Source organism: Triticum urartu, chromosome 1 (genome assembly GCF_003073215.2).
Source record: "Triticum urartu cultivar G1812 chromosome 1, Tu2.1, whole genome shotgun sequence".
NCBI lineage: Eukaryota > Viridiplantae > Streptophyta > Magnoliopsida > Poales > Poaceae > Triticum > Triticum urartu.
The window spans coordinates 542,234,373-542,255,019 of NC_053022.1; the positions used below are offsets into that span (position 1 = coordinate 542,234,373).

Genomic DNA, 20,647 nt, shown 5'->3' on the forward strand with positions numbered 1-20,647 from the left:
GAGCGCTGGCAAGTGAGGTCTACCTTCATCTTACCTCAGTTCATCTAATTAAGCAGGTGCGACTCAAATTAAACCCTTCATCTTACCTCAGTTCATCTTCTGCTCAGACGTACAACTAACCACCCAGCAATTCATCACGAAAGCACAGTACACCTCCAAAGCACAAATATATATATTACGATCTGAAGCCGGCTCACTATGCAAGCCCCGGTAGACTGGTACGAATGTAGAGCAATGACGATAGCCTAAATATTAGGCGATGGGAGGTGGCAGTGTCTCCCACACATCCAGCAAGTTGTCCTCATGATGCACCGCGAAGAGACGGTCGACCCCAACCGATAAGTCAGCAATGGCGCCACCGCCTTGGCTCCCACGCAGCGCCAGCCTCAGGCGGTCATGATTTGGGCCACCATACACCGAGATGATGTCATCCTTGGACGCTAAGAGCAGTCCGCCGTGCACGGCGAGCTCGGATAGCACATCGGGGTCGTCACCTTGCTCTGATATGTCCACGGCTCCTGGACAGAGCCCTGAGAACGGATGTCGAGGAACCCGAGATAATGGTTCTCGCTGATCAAGCCGACCGACCTCTCGTCCTCCATCACGACGGCATCGGCAACACGCCTTTGGTTCAATCTCCGGCTGCCGGCGGACCATGACCACACAACACTCATATCTCGGAAATCCACCAGAGTGATGGAAGACGGCGAGAAAGCATCTTTCGGTGAGCATGCCTTGACCGCCATGAGAGCGTTGGTGCTTGCTGGCGTCGGTCAGAGCGTCGACGTACTTCGGGTCAAAGAAAGAGCTTGCCTGTTCGCCGGTGATGCAGTCCCAAACACCGATGCCGTAGCCAATTCCTTGAGTTATGCCCGAGTTGTTGCAGCTAGCAAAGACGTTTGTTTGCTGGTCAAAGGCCAGCGCCCTCGCGTTAAAAAGCGAAGCTGTCTTCTTGCGGAAGTGGTGACTCAGATCGCCGGTGAGCACGGAGAAAGCTGCCATGCCGCGGCCCCCAACGAGGAGCGTGGTGTCGCTGAGGTAGACAGCATCGCGGACCGGCTCAACAGGCGTGAGCGTGAGGCAGACTGGCTGACGCTCCTCGACGCTCTGACCGACGATGGGGCCGTGCGTGACGGAGCACCCCCCGTCGGGCGCCGCACGGACGGCCGGGCAGGCCACCGGTGCATGCCCAGGCGGCATGGACGCGGCCAGCCGGACCCTGTCGAGATTGAGCTCGCCAATGCGAGCGGCGCGGACGCGATCGAGAAGGCCGTAGTAGTTTGCCTCGCGGAAGAGCACCCGGTCTGGGACACCGGGAGGGACGTGGAGCTCGCGCCCGTGCGGAGCATGTCGAGGAGCGAGGCGAAGCAGGCCTGGTTGCGGTCGATGAAGTACTCGGGCACGCCGCCGGTGACGCCGGCATTCCAGCAGGGTTCCAACATAGCACCGAGCATGGTTCCCTCGCCCGCGCCTGTGAGCGTCAGCGTGTCAGTCGTCGTCTCAAACACCTGCCCGCCGACGTTCAGCCGGATGCGACCGGCAGCTGGTTGTGGCGTGCACATTGCCGGCTGTGCGCACAAGACTTCCGCGCAGTGGACCTGTCAACAAACTTGGCCTTCGTTGGGCTTGGGCTACAACTTCCTGATTTCGTAAGACCTTGAATAAAAAGAAAACAATGAGAGATTCATGCATTAGCTACAGCTTTCTAACCAGGGTACAGTAGCTACATTCATACATATATGCATCACAGCTCTATCAATGACAACAATTTTCAAGAAACTTGGGTATGCATCGCAGCTCTATTGACTATTAGTGACAACAACGGACAGCAACCAAATATATTTCATCCTAGTAACTTCAATAAAGTTTCACAGCACACTACTACATAGAGAGATGGTAACTAAAATGTCAATTCCTTTGCACTGGGATCATAAAACTATATGGATTTTGAACTGAATCATGTAGTAGTAATCAGTCTCCAGGGTTGCTGTACTCCAATCTTTTGAAAGGGACAAAAAAAGAGCATTTTTTAACCTCAAGAGAAGTGTCAAATACGCACTGTACTAAACATCGACCAATTGCTGCTAGTACTGAACTCTCTGCTACTGCCTCGTATTTCTATTGGCCCAAGCGATGAATATAAAAACATGGTACTGAGTATTTATTTTCTTGTTTTCCCCCTAGCTAGGGTTTTGTCTCCTCTTGCCGCCTCTGGCGACGTTGAGATTCTTACCTTCCTTCTCGCCGACAGTCATGGGATCGGACCTCGGGCCGGCCGTGGGGGTAGCTCTGTCTGCCTTCCAGGCTTGGATCGATCTTCTACCTCCGGAGGGATATGGTTTTTCTCCGTGAGAGATCGGTTTTCTGTCGGTGGCTGATCGCAAAGGAAAAGGAAAGCTGGAGGAGATGATGCAAGAGTTGGCCCTCAAAGAAGATGACCTTGATGATGTGATCTTCGAGGATGATGATGCCCCGGCGGAGGAGAAACTCCGGTGGATGATCCTGGCCCGAGTTCATATGGACAAGGGGTTCAGCAACTACTGGTTCTTCCGGAACATGAGATCCGCATGGGATCTAGCCAGGCCAGTCAAGATCAAAACTTTGGAGGAAAATCTGTTCCAGATGCAATTTGACTGTTTGGGGGATTGGGAACGCGTCACACAGGGAGGACCATGGCACTTCCGGGGCAACCCAGCGATCATCGCCCCATATGATGGATACACAAAGCCATCCTCGATTGAGTTGTTTACCTTTGAGCACTACAAGAAATATGTCAACTAGTGACCTTCTGTCAGTGACCTTGAAAGAATTGGTCATAGATCTATGACCATTTGAGACCAATTGGTCAAAAGCTCTTCGGGGGGCTCCAAACCCTAAACCATTGCGACCATTTTGGTCAGAAAGGTCGTAATTTCCTTACACAAAATGGTCATAAAGCAAACAACGCTAGTCCGCTACTTTATTTCTAGTTGTTAACGACCAATATAGATGGTCATAGCCTTGTAAATTGTGGTGGGTTTCTATGACTAGGCGCCACCTCATCAGTTTTGCCTATGTGTCATGTCCATGTGGCAGTTTTTGCCCTAGGTTGTGAAGCAACCTATATTTCTGTCATTCCCAAAATTCCCAAAAAAATCTCATAAATTCTTTGGGTCATATATAAGTCAAATATGTAAAAAAAAACCTTCCTTGCCTAGTTCAAAAATATTCATTTTCCTATTCTGTTCAGAACAACAGTTTGTGAAGGAAGTACCACTTTGGCATGTTCAAATAGTATCCATTTTCTACAGTGCTTTCCTATGCCCAAATAACCATCCTCCACCAAATGCCAGCTCAATCCATTCATTATTTTGAGCCCAGCTTCAACATTCGTATTTATGTCTAGTGTGGTACTTTGCAAAGCAAGTACCACCTAGGTTCTTCCTTTTGAGTTGAAAATTTGTGAAGACGGTCTTCTTAGTAACTGATCATCCTCAGCCAAAACACACGCCCATTAGCTATGTACATTTCCTGTACCGCTAATCAAACACTTGGCTGCTAATTCATGTTTGAGCATCGATCGGTCTCCTCGTGAGAATCTTATGTTGTAATTTTCTTCCTAGAACCTACCTAGGGAGTTCCCAACCCACTAGACATGCCTATGCCGCTCAGAACACATGACAACGCCATGGTCACGCGGTGACCACGCGGCGGGCATGCGAGTTTACGCGCTCTAGAGTTGGGGCCCTCGGCCACTGCCCAAACCTCGACGTATCACCACCAAACCATGTATTTCTGATTAAATAGGTACTTATGTAAATAGAAATGATTTTTGGAAAAAATAAATAGTAAACTATGAGACAGCTGCAGTTCAAATTTGACCCGCTTCCACCTGAATCGGCAGACATTTGTCTTTTTCACGAGAGGTGGATCAAAACTTTTTACACCCAACCATTTTGTCAATTGTGCATTAAATATGTCCTAATATTTTAGAAAAATGATTTGGTCCAATTTTGCAACAATTATTTTGGAGGTCCTTCACAAAAAAACCTCCTTTTGGGCACTCGAAAAATGGAAAATGGTTTTTTCGTCCAAATAAAATGAAAACTTCCTTAGGCAACATTGTTTTCCATTCCAATATGCACCCTTGTGCACAATATGAGATCATTTAAGCAAATTATGCAATGAATGTGGCCATAAGATTGATCATTTGGCTTGAAAGCCATTGATCTCCACACGTGATAGCTCGTTTCTGAGAACACGTTTTAAAATAATTGCCGTATTACAAGTTTGTTATTTTTCCTGGGAACTTGGCCACATATAATGACACAATGCAAAGGTTTCCCAATTTTTTGATTTTTTTTTTGAATTTTTTATGCCCGTTTCAAAATGCGGTCAAAACGGCGGGAATGACCGTTCCTAGCTAGTGGTTGAATCTTGGAATTTTTTTAGTGTTTCTCTGATAAAATAGATACTTATGTACCTAGAAATGATTTTTGGAAAAAATAAAGAGCAAACTAGAAGGCAGCTACAGTTCAAATTTGACCCGCTTCCAGCTGAATCGGCGGAAATTAGTATTTTTCACGAGAGGTAGATCAAAACTTTTTACACCCAACCATTTGGTCAATTGTGCATTAAATATGGCCTAGTATTTTATAAAAATGATTTGGTACAATTTTGCAACAATTATTTGGGAGGTCCTTCACAAAAAAACCTCCTTTTGGGCACTCGAAAAATGGAAAATGGTTTTTTCGTCCAAAGAAAATGAAAACTTTCTTAGGAAACATTGTTTGCCATTCCAATATGCACCCTTGTGCACACTATGAGATCATTTAAGCAAACTATGCCATGAATGTTGCCATAAGATTGATCATTTGGCTTGAAAGCCATTGATCTCCACACGTGATAGCTCGTTTCTGGGAACACTTTTTAAAAATAATTTCCGTATTACAAGTTTATTATTTTTCAGGGGAACTTGGCCACATATAATGACACAAGGCGAAGGTTTCCCAATTTTTTTATTTTTTGAATTTTTTATTCCCATTTCAAAATGTTGTCAAAACGGCGGGCTTGACCGTTTCTAGCTAGTGGTTGAATCTTGGAATTATTTTGGTGTTCCTCTGATAAAATAGATACTTATGTACCTAGAAATGATTTTTGGAAAAAACAATGAGCAAACTAGAAGGCAGCTACAGTTCAAATTTGACCCGCTTCCAGCTGAATCGGCGAAAATTTGTCTTTTTCACGAGAGGTGTATCAAAACTTTTTACACCCAACCATTTGGTCAATTGTGCATTAAATATGGCCTAGTATTTTATAAAAATTATTTGGTCCAATTTTGCAACAATTATTTGGGAGGTCCTTCACAAAAAAACCTCCTTTTGGGCACTTGAAAAATGGAAAATGGCTTTTTCGTTCAAAGAAAATGAAAACTTCCTTAGGCAACATTGTTTGCCATTCCAACATGCACCCTTGTGCACAATATGAGATCATGTAAGCAAACTATGCCATGAATGTGGCCATAAGATTGATCATTTGGCTTGAAAGCCATTGATCTCCACACGTGATAGCTCATTTTTTAGAACACTTTTTTAAAATAATTTCCGTATTACAAGTTTATTATTTTCTTGGGAACTTGGCCACATATAATGACACAATGCGAAGGTTTCCCAATTTTTTGATTTTTTTGAATTTTTTATGCCTGTTTCAAAATGCGATCAAAACGGCGGGCTTGACCGTTCCTAGCTAGTGGTTGAATCTTGGAATTTCTTTGGTGTTTCTCTGATTAAATAGATACTTATGTACCTAGAAATTATTTTTGGAAAAAATAAAGAGCAAACTATGAGGTAGCTGCAGTTCAAATTTGACCCGCTTCCAACTGAATCGACGGAAATTTTTCTTTTTCACGAGAGGTCGATCAAAACTTTTTACACCCAACCATTTGGTCAATTGTGCATTAAATATGACCTAGTATTTTAGAAAAATTATTTGGCCCAATTTTGCAACAATTATTTGGGAGGTCCTTCACAAAAAACATCCTTTTGGGCACTCGAAAAATGATTAAAAATAGCTAGAAAGATCAGAAATGCATACAAATTGGTCCTTATCCATAAAATTTAGTATAACTCTAGTAAAAATTTGTGTGGTGCCCTTTTGCAAAACATTTTTGATATCTACTTTACAAAATCTCTCTATTTTTAGTACTTTAAAACTATTTTAAATCACTGATTTTCGAACCAATGAGAACTCTTCCCAAGGATTGATGACATAGCGTCCATCCATCCATCCATCTCTCCATCCCACATCCATCCATCCATCCATCTATCTACAGAAAAAGAAAAGAAAAAAAGATACCCCCACCCGCAGCCCAAACCCTAGCTCAGATCAATCGCACCCTTCCCCCCATCTCCCCGCCGCCGCCGCCCCATTCCCGATCCACTCCTCTCCCAGCCCACCGCCCCCTTCCTCCTCACCCACCGCCCCGATCTCGCTGCCCCCACCCGCTTCGCTCCGCTCCGCTCCGGGATCCATCCATCCACCCAGGCCGTCGTCATCCTAGGGTTCCGACGCCCGCACCTCACCCTCTGCCTCCCCACCCACACGGCCACGCCCTACCTCTCCTTCGTCGCAGACCTAGACCTCGACAACTTCGCCGCATCCCTGCCGCAGTCCCGCAGCTCCTCGTCATCCTCATCTCCCCGGGATCCCCACCTCCTCCGGCTCCCCCTCTCCCGAGAAGGCCGAGATGGACGGCCTCAGCTCCCCGCTCTCTCTCTCTCACTGAACCACCTCTCGATCCCCTTTGGGGGAAGAGGGCTGCAAGTGAGCTGGCGGCCATGGCACGCCCAGATCCACTCTTCCTCTGCTCGTAGCGCCGGATCCACTACCGCGCAAGGGCAGCCGTGGCCATGGAAGGTTTCCTCTCTCTCTCTCCCCCACACGGTCTCTCTCTGTTGCTTGGTTTCGATTTTGCTCATGCGGTTTCCTCCCTTCCCTCCCAATGCATGCGCGCAGGTCCACCATGACTCCGTCTACTTCGTCCATTGTCGTGCGGTCGACGACGACGACGCGGCCGTGCGGTCGGTGCCCTCTGATGCTGCTCTCCGGGCCGTGCACCGTCGCGCCCTCCACTCACCTTCTCTCCCTCTCCTGCCGGGAGGCCCTAGATCGAGGCGGCGCCAGATTTGCCATGGCGAGACTGGTGCTTCCAGATTCGCGACGGAGGCCGGCTGCTACTCCTCCGATCATTCTCCTTCTGCCGATGACCTCAAGGTCATCTCTCTCTGTCTTGTGTGTAACTGTTGTCCATCTTTCTGTATATCCAGGAGCGGTCATGTCTTCATCCATTCGCTTGACCAAAGTATAACATATGCATACACATGACTATTTCTGTACACTGAATATTTAAGCTTCTGCCTAGCTTACCAAAATTATGTATACAAAGCTACACGTTTTAACACTAGAAATCAGTTTCTCTAGCATATATAATAGAAATACAGAAGTGCTTCTTTCCATATTACAGCTGTGCTTGGCTAATTTTTCCATGTGATGACTACCACTTTTACAGGTAACGCTGATGGTTTCGGAGATACTCGTAAAGAAGAATTGTACAATGCATGTGCTACTCTTAAGGTACTTGGGGTCCTTCACTTCTCCATAGTAGATTGTTTCCAGCCTTTGAACTCCTAGGAGATTTTAACACAAATTGTAACAGGTGATGCCCTTAACAGACAATGCATGTGCTACTCTTAAGAATTTAATAAGTGCATGCTATACTGTTGCTTATTAGGCCAGAAGTGTTTTTTATGCTAGAAGTCATTAGTAGATCATGAGCGGAGTGAAGCCTAGTATTGCTGCAGCACAAATAGATTGCTTGCCACTTTGCTACCTGAAACAGAGCCTCGATTCCATTCATACGCTTTTCTGACTCTTTATTTATTAGCGGCCCGTGTAAGAACAAAAAAAATAAAGCTCCAATTAAGTATGGTTTTTTGTTTTTGTTTCATGCTCTTTGTAGCCGACGGGTTGGGCTGTGCTTGGATGGGCCATGTTGTAGCTTACAGACAGTCTGCGTACTAACTCAGCCTCTGTATTACAAGTTTAAAAGAATTGCTGCGTAGTTCACAAACCTGGGACTAAACATTTCATTATTTTTGCTCTTGACGACTTTTACTTGGACTTTCAGTTTCAATAAGCCACATCCTTGTATAAAACTTAACACTGTCATGCACCTGTTTGCGCGTATGCCTATGATAGGGTTATCTGTTTATCGAGTTTATTAACTCCAAATGAAGTGAGGTGGGCATAATTCTCTAGATGCGGTACATAGTGCTATCTATTTCCTTGCCTCACCAACAAAATGTATTAATATGTCTCTTGTGACATGCTAGGTCGATTCTACGCCTTCGAGAAACCTGTAGTACTTGTATCTCTGCATGTTTGACCACTCGAGCAGCACTCGAGCAATACTTCAAAATGGAGTAACTTAATTCACTGAATTTGGTTGTAGTACTAGTTGATTCACTGAGAAGATTCAGTAATGAGTTGAAAATGTGATGATTTAGCTCACTTTCTTAACGTGATGTTGCTGCTGTACTCCATAAATTACTGAACATTTGTTAAAACTCCAAAAATACAGTATTTGCTACAGGCCTATTAGTGTTAGCAGTATTTGCAGCTGGAGTATTTAGAGATTCAGTTTCCTACTCCAAATTTTGTATGTTTTTGATGTGAAACGCTTATGCATGACTAAGTGTTAAGTTGATACAATTTTGAGTCTGCACTGCTGTATGTTTTTGATGTGAAACACTTATGCATGACTAAGTGTTAAGTTGGTACAATTTCTTTGGTAGACAAGCATGGAAATATGTATTAACTTTCCTGAAAGTAGACAAGCATGACAATTCTGTTCAATTTTGATTTCTTTTGTAGTCAATTATGTTCAACTGATTTCTGAATATTTCTGATGTGACCTGTGGCCAGGTACTAGAGGCTGGCCAGATACTCCATTGACATCTCTAGCTCCCACATGTTGCCCCTGGGCTGGAGCGCCCTCGTGGGCGATCGGCATCCTCCCGGTGGCGCTGCTCCTCACAAAGTGTTAAGTTGGATTACCGCCTCATGTTGATGGCATTGTTTCTTTTTGGTGATCTAATGTCGCTTAGGTTGATGCTGATGTGATGGAAGCGCACCACAACTTTAGTTGATGTGTATATGTTTTTGCTTGTTTTAGTTGAGGTTGGACGTGCAGACTTGTATGTGCTGTTGTGTGTGTTTGGATGAATGATTTCTGAATTTAATCATTTAATTAAGAGAATTATTGAGTGTTTGCTGTTCAAATGTGTAAACTGGAAATCAGTGAATAATAAAAAGACCAAATGTTCTACTGGACCAAATAATATATGGGCTCTAAAAATGCTACAGCCCAAATAATAGTGGACTGGAACATTGTGCATTTCTGTAAAACCTTACAAAAAGGCCTAATGAAATGGTTTGCAAAAGGGCCATGGCCTAGAAAATTAAAAGGCCGAATTGTAGGGCGTGGCCCATGTAGCCGACCAAAAATTCACATGAAAAAAACAATAAAAATGCCGAATTGTTGGGCTAGGCCCATGTAGAAAATCGAATTGGACCGGGCTGATTCTTGTGCCACATCAGATTGCCACGTCAGATGCCTACGTGGCCTAAGGAGTCTGCTAGTGACCAAAACAAAACAATAGGCATATTTTGGTCGTAAACGTCCACGACCTTCTCACAGAGAAGGTCGTTAATTTCAGTTTACGACCGCCAGCTTTTGACCTTCTATTTTTGGTCAAAAAAAGGTCACAAATGAAAAACAATGACCTTTCAATGACCAATAGTCAAGGTCACAAGTTGACATATTTCTTGTAGTGGAGATCTGGGCGCGGATCATTGAACTCCCCATTGCTTATCATGGGAAAGTGAAGGCATTGGCCTCAAAAATCGGTGAGTTTGTTAATTCGGAGCCATCCTCGTTTGATTTTGAAGGCAATTTCTACAGGTTCAGGGTCAGGCTGGACGTTGACACGACACTCCTGTTGAGTTTGTTGATTCGGAGACATCCTCAAAAATTTCCAAACGAACCCCAAAAAATTCCAAAATTTAACACGACACTCCTGTTGTTTTATGTTGACACCAGAAAATATTTGAAAGCAATAAGAAGCAACAAATATCGTTTTTTCCACAAAGGTGACATGTTCCCTACCAGAACCATGAGGCATGTTGTGAGAAGATCTGGTTTTTGAGAAGCTTATACCAAAACCTGCCCGAAATGGGACAATTTTTTTACCATAGCATGTTGATGCCATTCCATGACAGCATTCCAAATTTCAGGAATTTCAGAAGAGTTTTGTGTTTACTAGAATTTTAAAACAATGTATCTCAATGTTTGCGGCTAAGCGACAGTGTCGAGGTGTTTGACATTCATTTTCATTTCTTGCATGGGACCTAAGCATGCAACCAAGGACACACATTTAATTTTTCAACCCATCTTTATGTGCTGGAGCCTGTGCCGGTAGTTCAAATTTGAATTATGCACATAAATGCCTAGAAAACTCAGTTAATGTATAAAAATGTCCAAACAAACCCCGAAAAATTCCAAAATTGAACACGACACTCCTGTTATGTTGACACCCGAAAAATTTTGAAAGCAAGAAGGGGTAACGAATATCGTTTCATCTAAAAAGTTGACACGTTCCCAACTGCAACCATGAGGCTTGTGGTGAGAAACTCTGGTTGGTGAGAAGCTTATAAAAAAACCTGCCCCAAATGGGACAAGTTCTTTTACACATCATGTTGATGCCATTCCATGATAGCATGCAAGGATTCATGAATTTCAGTCGAGTTTTGGATTTACTAGAATTCCAATACCAAGTATCTCAACGTTTGATGGGGAGCCACGGTACCGAGGTGTTTGAAATTCATCCCCATTTCTAGCATGGGACATAAGCAGTAATCCATGGACACACATATGATTTTACCACCGATTTGGTTGCACCGGAGCATGTGCATGTAGTTTAATTTTGAATTGTGCACCTCTAATGTCTAGAAAACCAAGTTAATGTATAAAAATGTCCAAACGAACCCTGAATAATTCCTTTTTTTTACGACACACTTATAGTTGCATGTTCACTGCCGATAAAGTTCTAGAAATTTAAACACCCTCCTTTGCCGCTGTGAACCAATTATGTATTTCAAATCAAGATGAAAGTTCACGTAGATCGAACACAGTTTATTATCACCAACCGTGTGAGATGCAGTACAAAATATCTTGGAGCACTGCCCGAGTAGTACGTATATGGCTTACGCGAGAAGGTGCATCGGCTACAGTTCATAGCCGGCGCGTCAAACACACTAGCTTGCTCCCCAAATATCAGTTCACTGCTCAATCCTCGTCGGTGAAAGATGGAGACGTGGACCCATGTCGTGAGGGCCACTTCGGCGACCCACTCCGGCGATAGTGCGGCCGCAGGCACCAAGTGCGTGCTAACAAGCTGCGTGTGCATGACCGCAATCTACAACCGGGCGGCCAAGGTAGTCCAAACGGTCGTTGTTGTGGCTCTGGTGGCGGCAGCAACATCTACGTTAGGGATCGGAACTGGCGAGAGCGGCACAACGGATGTCTGTTCTGCAGCGGCGGCCTTAGCCTTGATGGAGGCTGTCCACGACAATGTTGAGGCCGCCCATGCCCAGCTGGCGGTGGTCACCACACAAATTGAACGAAGTTTCTCCGACAATGGTCGGCATCCCATGGCCGAAGAGTTGGCAATTACCGAGAGCGTTTGAGTAGCCATCTGTTCCTTTGCAGCATACCTTGCCACGACGGAGCCCGTCCAAGCCCAGATCACAGCAGCCCACGCCCAGCTCGTGGCGGCCTTTTCCAAAGAGATGGCGGACGCAGATGGTGAGATGCTTGCCGAGTATGGTGCGATGGATGCTATGGAGCCCCTTCCCTAGGAGATCGTCGGGCGCGAGCTGGAGATGGAGGAGGTGGCGGAGATTGACGTGCACCAGCGGAGTAGTACTCTTTGTTTAAATTTAGAGTGTCTGTCTTGAATTTGTTAGAGTAATGTTTAAGTCAGATAACTCTGTTTAATTTCTGAACTTGCTCGATTAAGAAGTGTGGGTGTGTTGTAGGCTCCTTTGTGTACCCAAATTATGCAATGACGTGGATGGCCACTGTAATCAGGGAAATTTGGATCAAAATTTGCACGTTCAAACACATCACACACGGGGTAAGCTATATGAATCGTTTGTGATGTTGACATATCGTACACAGTGCTGGATAAGGGATTGTGTCTGATGACACTTTGCGCGTCAGTTTTTTTGCTGCATCGAGCCAAAATTTTCGGCTTCTGCGAAAATATCTACCTCCCCGCCCCTCCCCCTTGCCAAAAGCCACATTCCCCCTATTTACGCCTTCCTTTCCAAGTTCAAACCTTCACTCCTTGCTTGCAGCACCGCCTCCTTGCCGGTGACCCTGCTTAACTCCACAACCAAAACTCGTCGATTCTTGATTGTAGAGATATATGCAACGTAATAAGAGAGGGTGACATTTTGACAATACATGGAAAATCATATGACGTTGATGCCACATGATAAATGAAGCATGTCTAACAGAGTGGAGTGACCTAGTATTCAATTTGGTGTCGATGGATAAAACAATTTTTTGGAGTTAAATAGATAAAAACAAAATGTTAGAGGGACATAATGCGTAGCCATGGTATAAATGTTAAGCTTTATATATATATATCCCTCCCAATACATGATTATCCAGCAATAGCGATGTACCTAATACATTTGATTTGTAAGTAGGTTGGTAAAGTTTTTGTTTTTATTACCTGACTTGTGATACATCCATAGAATATATTTTTTGGTTGAAAACTGTGAGGCACCAGCCTCACAGCCTTTTATTAACATAACTAGAGGTCTCAAACAAACAGAATATAGAGCAGTATATTGCTAGCATCATACAGATTTAGAAAGCACACTCATGCGTCTTCATGTTGATCATTCTTTCTTGATAGATGTTGAAAGCCTTGAAGCCGCCTCCCTAATTCGCCCGAAGGACTCAACAAAGTCATCCAGAAGTTCAGTGTAATCTGGAAATACTTCCTCGTCGACAGATAGAATTACTTTCAGAGTGTTATTGTAACTCTGGTAGTGCACAACCAATGCCTGCAAAATAATCCTTGTTGATTAAATACAAAATAGGTTCACTGAAAGGTTAATTTTATAGGTTTTACTGTGATGAAGTTTTACTTGCATTGCTCCAAGGAATTGATCTTACCTTGGTTAGTAGGTTTTATGCCTACCCAAGGTCAAGTTATCTCCTTAACTGGGGAGCCATTTAGTGGCGAACTATGCAGATGAATGGTATTTAAAATTGCTTCTAAACATTTGCTGGGCGTGGGCTTGAAATTCATACACACAAGAGAAGAAGAGGAAATACAACTACACAGATACTCCTACTTATCATTCTAGTGCTAAACACTCTATTGGTGAGAGGAGTTAGTACACCTCACCATGTTTTGAGTACTATTTAACTCGAATATGTTCCTTCTATTTATATACCATTTAGTTGGATTGACCAACTTCTCGCATGAAAAGCCAAAGATCAATCAAACATGTTATTTTGCATTATATACCGATTATAATTATGAAATATACTATCATAGCATTTTTTTTACTATAGTTCTAGCATTTTTTTCATATATTATCATAGCAAGGACATTTGATACAATAGATTTTAGCATTTTTTTCTATAAACTTGTTCAACTTAAAAAATGTTTGATTTAGGACAATATTGGAACTACAAATATTTGGGAATGGAGAAAGTATCTGATAGTATAGTTCATCCGAACCACTTCATCGTTTTGGAGATAACTATAGCATGAAGTGGTAAATTAAGGATGCACATGTTATTATTGATGTTTTGCACTCTTATTCTCATTTTTTTCTCATGTTCCAGCAGACCAGGTAACTTACTTGAGTGGTTTCCATAATTTATACTAACTAGAGTGATTTTAAGTTCAGAAGCAACACATGAGCGTTGAGGACAAATGTCCTTGCGTTGTAGGTTGTCAGAGAGATGATTTTTTGTTGATTAAAGTAAAAAAAGGTTGCTTAATATTGAAGGTTCGTCGTAAGATCGTGGATGTCTTACTTGTGGAATTCCATAAACGCTCGGTGCGATGAAGTCAACTGGGTGTCCATAAAACTCAATTTGTTCAGTTGGTCCAACCATGTTTGAAAACGTAATAGTTGTATTGGCGAACATACGTTTGAAGATAAAAGCGCCCGCCTTGCAGGATTGTCAAGTTGAACAATTACAAACATGAAAATTTACTAAATAAAAGTACTGTTAGTTTGTTAAACAAGATTGGCTTACTTTTGTGAAATTTAAATTTTGAAAAGGGGTACAATATGCATCAAATATACCTTCAGACCCAGCATTTTGAGAAAAAATTCAGTCATCTTATATGTGAAGATAACTTCAAGGGAGCTCTTTTTCCTGTCCACTGTCTTCTTCGCTTTGCGAACATATGCCAGTGGATCATCGTGCATTGCCAAATGAAATGGAAGAAGGATGTAACCCAGTTGATTTCCCCAGGCCACGTCATCATTATTACCAGATTCTATCATATTAACATATGCCTGTACATAGTTATAAGAAAACATTAAACTAAAATAAGGATATGCTACAAATTGGTGGTGAGATGATCTAATTAAAACCTCCATTCAGAAATAAGTTAAGTTTCACCAAGTGTGTAATCTAACTAGCTATACTCCAATATTGACTATAGTAATATACACTGAAACTGTTTTGGTTGGCCAGCTAAACATATATAATATCATTATTTTGTCAAGAAACATATTTCATAAATACCATGGTTTTATATTGTTTCAATAACAAATTTGTATGAAAAGTAATGACCAAACTTGCACATTTATTGGAGATTGTCCTAAAACGTCATCTAATTACACGAGGATGGTAATCATTTGTTACTACTAAAATACATAAATGGATGAAAATCAATAATTGCTGGCACACGTTTGATGATTTTTTTTACATATTTCAATAAAAGACTTACTTGTAGGCTAGTGGTTGGCCTTGTGTTGACAAAGAGGATAGACCGCAAACATTGTTTGCTTGTCCTGGAGTAACCTAGCATAAAATGATAATAAGTTACGCAAATATGAAGAGTAAATAAAACAGATCGAACCATGGTAGAAACTGTACACCCCTCCTTGCGAGACATAGATCACTTACCAGACTTGCGAAAGTAGTATTGTGACAGAGCAGCAGAAGTCGCTCCAACTAGCACATCATTGACGGTCTCCGGAAAACAAAATAATAACAAAAGTGAGTACAAAGAAAAAATTGCAAAATTAAGAGACTGGCTATATCTACACGGCTGGAGCATATACAGCTAGAAAGGTTTTCTCCTCCCATGGATGGCGGTGTAATCTTTGAATAGAATCTCCATTTGCCGTCCGTCGTCGTTGTTGGAGTCGAGTTGAAACGCCGCTGCTGCCGCATCAAGCGATTCGACGGAAACCACCTCAGATATTTTTCCTCCTTGGCTACCCAACATCTTACCATGCATACGCACTTTTGTCGGTCATCCCCACGCCTCGTCGCCCGCTAGTTTGGGCTCAACATCGTCGGCCGGCCGGTACACCTCCATCGCCTTGCAAGTGTTTGACGGTTTGCCTAGGTGAGGTTTTTTTGGGGGGTTTGTCTTGTTTTGTTTTGTCCCACTGAATTGAACTGAATCATTTGAATTAAAGATAACGATGCTGAGAGAGGTGTTCTTTGAGGACTCATCGTCATCCGAGGAGGAAGAAGATAACGATGACTTGAAAATTGTCGTTGGCATCTCCTTACCACTTTGTAGTTGTGCTTTATCATGTTATTTACTTCATTTTTTACCATGCAGTGTGTTTGAATTTGAATAATTTGGTTTGTAAACTATCAATTTGTAATGAATTGTGTGAAACTTGTTTATTATGTTTGGTTTTTATATGTGTGCTAATATGTAGTTGCAATGTATTATGTAAACCAGAATTGGAATAATTTGTCAAAAAAATACTCCATTAAAATTAGGAATTGGCTAGAAACGACCAAAATTTAGAGAAGTACAAAAAAATACTTCAATAAGGTTTACTTGGCCATTTACTGCTCTAAAATTTAGGGGATCCGCCAGAGCTGTCCTTATACGATCAAACTGGTAGGTAGATGGCTAGGTCATGTATATACTTAGTTACTTACGTAGTTCATGGCATTCTTGATGAACCTGACGTCGTCCAAGCTAAGGCTCCGGCGCACGAAGCGCCTGGGGGAGATGAACGCAACATCGTGATCCACACGTCTGAACAGAGTGTGTGGGTCTCCCAAGAACGCAGCCGTCGCCGCGAAGGAGGCGACATCCACGACGGTATTCCACGCGAGCACAAGATACGAAAAGAACCATGCCGCGAATGCCGCCAGGGCGCCCGCCGACGGTGGCTGCCGGCGCCGCGGCTTGTAGATGGCGCCCGTGCGCACCGTCAACTCCCGCATGGTCGGCAGGCGTGTCGGGTCGGAGGCACTGCGTGCGGACGCCAGAAGGAGCATAATCAGCGACGTCCCGTCGCCGAGGGAGTGGTGCACGCGGATCACCACGGTGGAGGTGGCCTCGGAGGTCGGGAAGTCGAGGAAGTGGAACTCCCAGAGCGGGCGGGAGCGGTCCATGGGGAGCTCGGGCAGCGAGGCCACGTAGTCCTCCACGGCCCGATCCGGGTCGGCCTCCACGGCGACGGGGTCCAGTGTCGGGACGATCATGTGGTCGTCCACGTTCACCGCCGTGCGCTCCCACCGCGGGTTCTTGCACCCGTCTGTCACCTGCCGTGCATGCAAGCGCGCGCTCACGGGTTAAACCTAGCTAGTGTAGCTACGTTATATGTAGGTTTCAATGGTAAGAGTGTATGTATGTATACCTGAATGCTGCAGAAGCGCGGGTAACGCGCAACTTGGGTAGCGATGCCGGCGCTGAAGACGGGGAGGTTTACGGGGCAGCCAAGGCCGACTGTAACCACGATGTATAGAGCTTCCATGAGTCTTGCGGTAGGGCTCACGGGCTCCTCCGCAGCCGCGGCTGCCGGGGAATCATCCGTCGCCGTCGCTGATCTTGGCGTGCGTATCGGGAGTGGCCGGCCGCTTGTTGCTAGAGCGGCTACCGAGGAGGGGCTACCAGTACTACCCATAGCTAGTTTAGTTTCAAGAAGAGTCACTACCCACTCGAGCGATCACTGCATGCATGTATGGCGTGACTGGTGTAATATATAGGGCGAGGAAAGTTGTTACTGATAAGGACCAGGAGGGCAACAAAAAAAATTGTGAGACACTAGGTCTAGGATGGCAATTAACAACATGATTAATAGTATAGCCAACAGCCGGCTATATGAATTTGTCATGTCACTTGTAGGCAATCTTATAGCCCACTTATACAATAGTTAGTCATACTAGTATATTACATCATTAATATATGGCCCACATATTTCTCTCACAAAAGATGTTGAAGCTCATGCTATAGTCGGCTCTAAGTTTGTAGCCCGCTTCTCTTCTCTCACCTCTTCTCTCTCGTCCAACTAAGGGGGTGTTTGTTTCCAGGGACTTTTTTGTGTAGGGACTAGGAAAATTCTTTCTTAGAGACTTTTTTACCAAACGGGAGGGACTTTTTAGGGACTATAAACTAGTCATTTGGGACTAAATGAAAAGACTCTCAAGGAGAGTCTTTTTGGGACTTTTTAGGACTTTTCCAACAATGCCCCTTCATGCACCCATTGGCCCGCCATCCCATGGTGTTGTTTGATTGTTATTTTTCTATATAGTAGGGGCAACATGGTCATTTAATAACCTCTAGGAAGGGACTAGGGACTTTTTAGTCTCTGGAAACAAACAGGAAGGGACTTTTTAGGAATTAGGGACTTTTTAGTTGGGACTAAAAAAAGTCATAGGACTAGAAAACCAAACACCACCTAAGCAAAAATATACATCTTATTATATTTGCTCTAAGGACACTATTATAGTGCTCATCATACACGGAACCTGAGCCTGTCACTACCGGCTGTTTGGCTGGCGAGGAGGGAACGGCCTAGCCGATTGGCGATGTGATCAAACATGTTACAGAATAAATGCGTGCGATGTGGTTTCACATTCCAAACGAATGGGCACAGCGAAGTGCGTGCATTGAGTACCTCCTTGCACATGCTCTGCTTCATTCGACCGTGGCAATTAAATTTTCGTTCCTGTGCAATTTAACAAAAGCACGGGTCATAGATTTCATAGTTAATTGATCCTATAATTTGTGTTTGAGGTACATTTCGATACATTTCTGTTTATTACCGTCAACTCACTGTTACTAACGCTTACCATGTGGCATGGCCCGCGTGCATGGGTCCCACTTGTATGTAAGTGCACAAGAAAGAAAGAAAAAACCGCACCGATACAGTTGGCAACTCGAGATGTGAGGTCTCGCGCGAGAGGTTCCAGCCAGTGAACCATCCTCTTTTCACTGTTTAATTAGACATAGTCTTCCTTATATCAGGCAAGACTAATGCTCATCCATCATCACTGATATGATGACACAACCAAATTGTAGTCGTGTCATGTCAGCACACGAGACTCATATTTGCTCTTTTAAAGGAATTGTTTATGTATAACTCAAAGTCAATCAAATGGCGTGTCTATATATATATATATATATATATATATATATATATATATATATATATATATATATATATATATATATATAACGTTCAATTTTTTTGGTGATGTTAGCCAACTTTTTGGTCACGGTTTTTAAATTATACTGCTTCATAATACACACAATTTGTTTGTGCAAAACCACAAATGCTTGAAGATGGTCAGAGTAAAGAAAAATGTTTCTCTAACGGTCGACATGGAAATGCTACGGTTGGGGTCGTCGCAGGCGGGATAATATTTCTGTTGGTCGTGCGTGCAATGCACATATTTTGCTTCAAATCAATCCTCCTTCCGTAAGATATATAAATATGCCTATCTCCACTTAAACATAAACTATAACTGTGATGCAGTGGCTAGCTAATCTTGTGTGAGCTGCGAGCTCCTAAGTTCGAATTCTGATGAAGACAACTCCTTTTAATTTGTCTTACATTTTCCTTTTAATTTGTCTTTCCACACTTACAAGTGGGACCCATACCACTCTGGCCAGCCGCATAGCAAGAGTTACCAGTGAGTTGACGGAAAACCCCCTTCTAAAGTTCTAATTAGTCTTACATTTCCCCTCTAATTTGATTTCCCCACTTACAGGTGGGACCCATGCCACTCTGGTGATCCAAATAACAAGAGTTAAGAGTGAGTTAACGCTATAGACAGAAATGTATCAAAATGTAACTCAAACACTAGTTATAGGGCCAATTTGTGCCATTTTCCAAGTTTATGTATAAAATTGTACCCACCATGCAAGTTTATGTACCGTAAGTGTAATTAACTCTAGATTTCACACTACCAGAATCAACATGTTTGCCTAGTTCAAACATGGCCTCTGCCGGGTGTAGAAAAAAAGACGCTCGATAAAACACATGCCTTTTCCTAAAAAAGACATGGGCCTTTGACAAGTGATGCTAAGAAAAGCTCGGCAAAGAACAAAGCACTCGACAAACGTGTGTAGTGCACTTGGCCAAGCCAGTGACATGTGTCCCTTCCTTTTTTGGAACGAAGGCTCCAAAAAAGCCCGACTTTAAATTAACAAAGCCATCAACCGGCCAGGACTTACCACGACCCAAACAACAAGAAAGAAAACAAAGAAAAACCAAAAACGGCAGATACAAGGTGCTACCAAACAGCTTACACACACCACAACAGAGAGCACAAGGATATTCTACAGGAAGTCTAGCTAAATGTTGATGGAGCTCTTCGACGCGAATTAAGCACCAAAACTATGACAGCAAGCGAGCTTCAAGAGGAAATCGCGCTCAGCGGAGATGAACATGCCCTCATCAAACCCAAAGGAGACCACCATCATCGAACCTTCCTTCTTCAATTCCGAAGGGGACCCCTGCCCCTCGCCCTGGATCGAAGGGCGCCGGACTGTCGCAAATTGAAGCAGCTCACCCTAGAGCAAGGAGCGGTAGATTCAGTATCACCTTGGGAGATACTCAGCGAGACCAACCCACTGTGCAAGATCACCAGGAGAAGGGCCAAACCGCAGCTCAATGGTCACCACACGAAGAGAAGAAGCTGTAGAAGGACGAGGGCAACCAAGAAACAATCGCAAAGTTGATAAACACCTGAAGCTGAGACAAGATTTTTAGCTAAGACTAGTCTCCATGCCCGAATCGCCTACGCCGTGCTGCTGCACGCAGGGGAGAGGAACCCTATCCCCTCCCCCCACCATGGCAACACACAAACGGCCGGCCTACGGACAACCCCAGAGAGCTACTCTTGCGAAAAATCCCAGTGTTATCTCCAACTGAGATGTCGCTGCGCACCGGAGAACCACATCCAAACGCCAATGCACACCCCCAACTCGCCCAAGACGACACCTTCAGGAAGGTGACGACGCAAGCCGCGCCGCTGCCGCCTAGACCAAAACTGGCTAAGGTTTTCACCCGAGTATGA

The 20,647-nt window shown here is 43.8% G+C and overlaps 1 protein-coding gene and 1 pseudogene across 1 annotated transcript; both read right to left on the reverse strand.

The window, feature by feature from the left end:
• Positions 1-252: 252 nt before the first annotated feature.
• Positions 253-1,562, reverse strand: LOC125538451 (annotated as a pseudogene).
• Positions 1,563-12,891: 11,329 nt separating this feature from the next.
• Positions 12,892-17,280, reverse strand: LOC125538454 (wax ester synthase/diacylglycerol acyltransferase 11-like). The gene is made up of 7 exons (XM_048701737.1): positions 16,981-17,280; positions 16,274-16,885; positions 15,272-15,338; positions 15,093-15,166; positions 14,440-14,655; positions 14,165-14,302; positions 12,892-13,176 (listed from the first exon to the last, which is right to left on the reverse strand). Exons 1-7 carry the CDS (start codon positions 17,245-17,247, stop codon positions 13,009-13,011), a joined length of 1,542 nt encoding a protein of 513 aa, XP_048557694.1. The 5' UTR covers positions 17,248-17,280; the 3' UTR covers positions 12,892-13,008.
• Positions 17,281-20,647: the final 3,367 nt, after the last annotated feature.

Bases quoted from the DNA above. Each gene is read 5' to 3' on its own strand.
- LOC125538454 (XM_048701737.1), bottom strand. From the start codon at position 17,247: ATGGGTAGTACTGGTAGCCCCTCCTCGGTAGCCGCTCTAGCAACAAGC. The intron at 16,886-16,980 runs GTATACATACAT...CATGCACGGCAG, and splicing joins CGCGCTTCTGCAGCATTCAG to GTGACAGACGGGTGCAAGAA. The intron at 13,177-14,164 runs GTAAGACATCCA...ATTATTTTGCAG, and splicing joins GCGTTTATGGAATTCCACAA to GCATTGGTTGTGCACTACCA.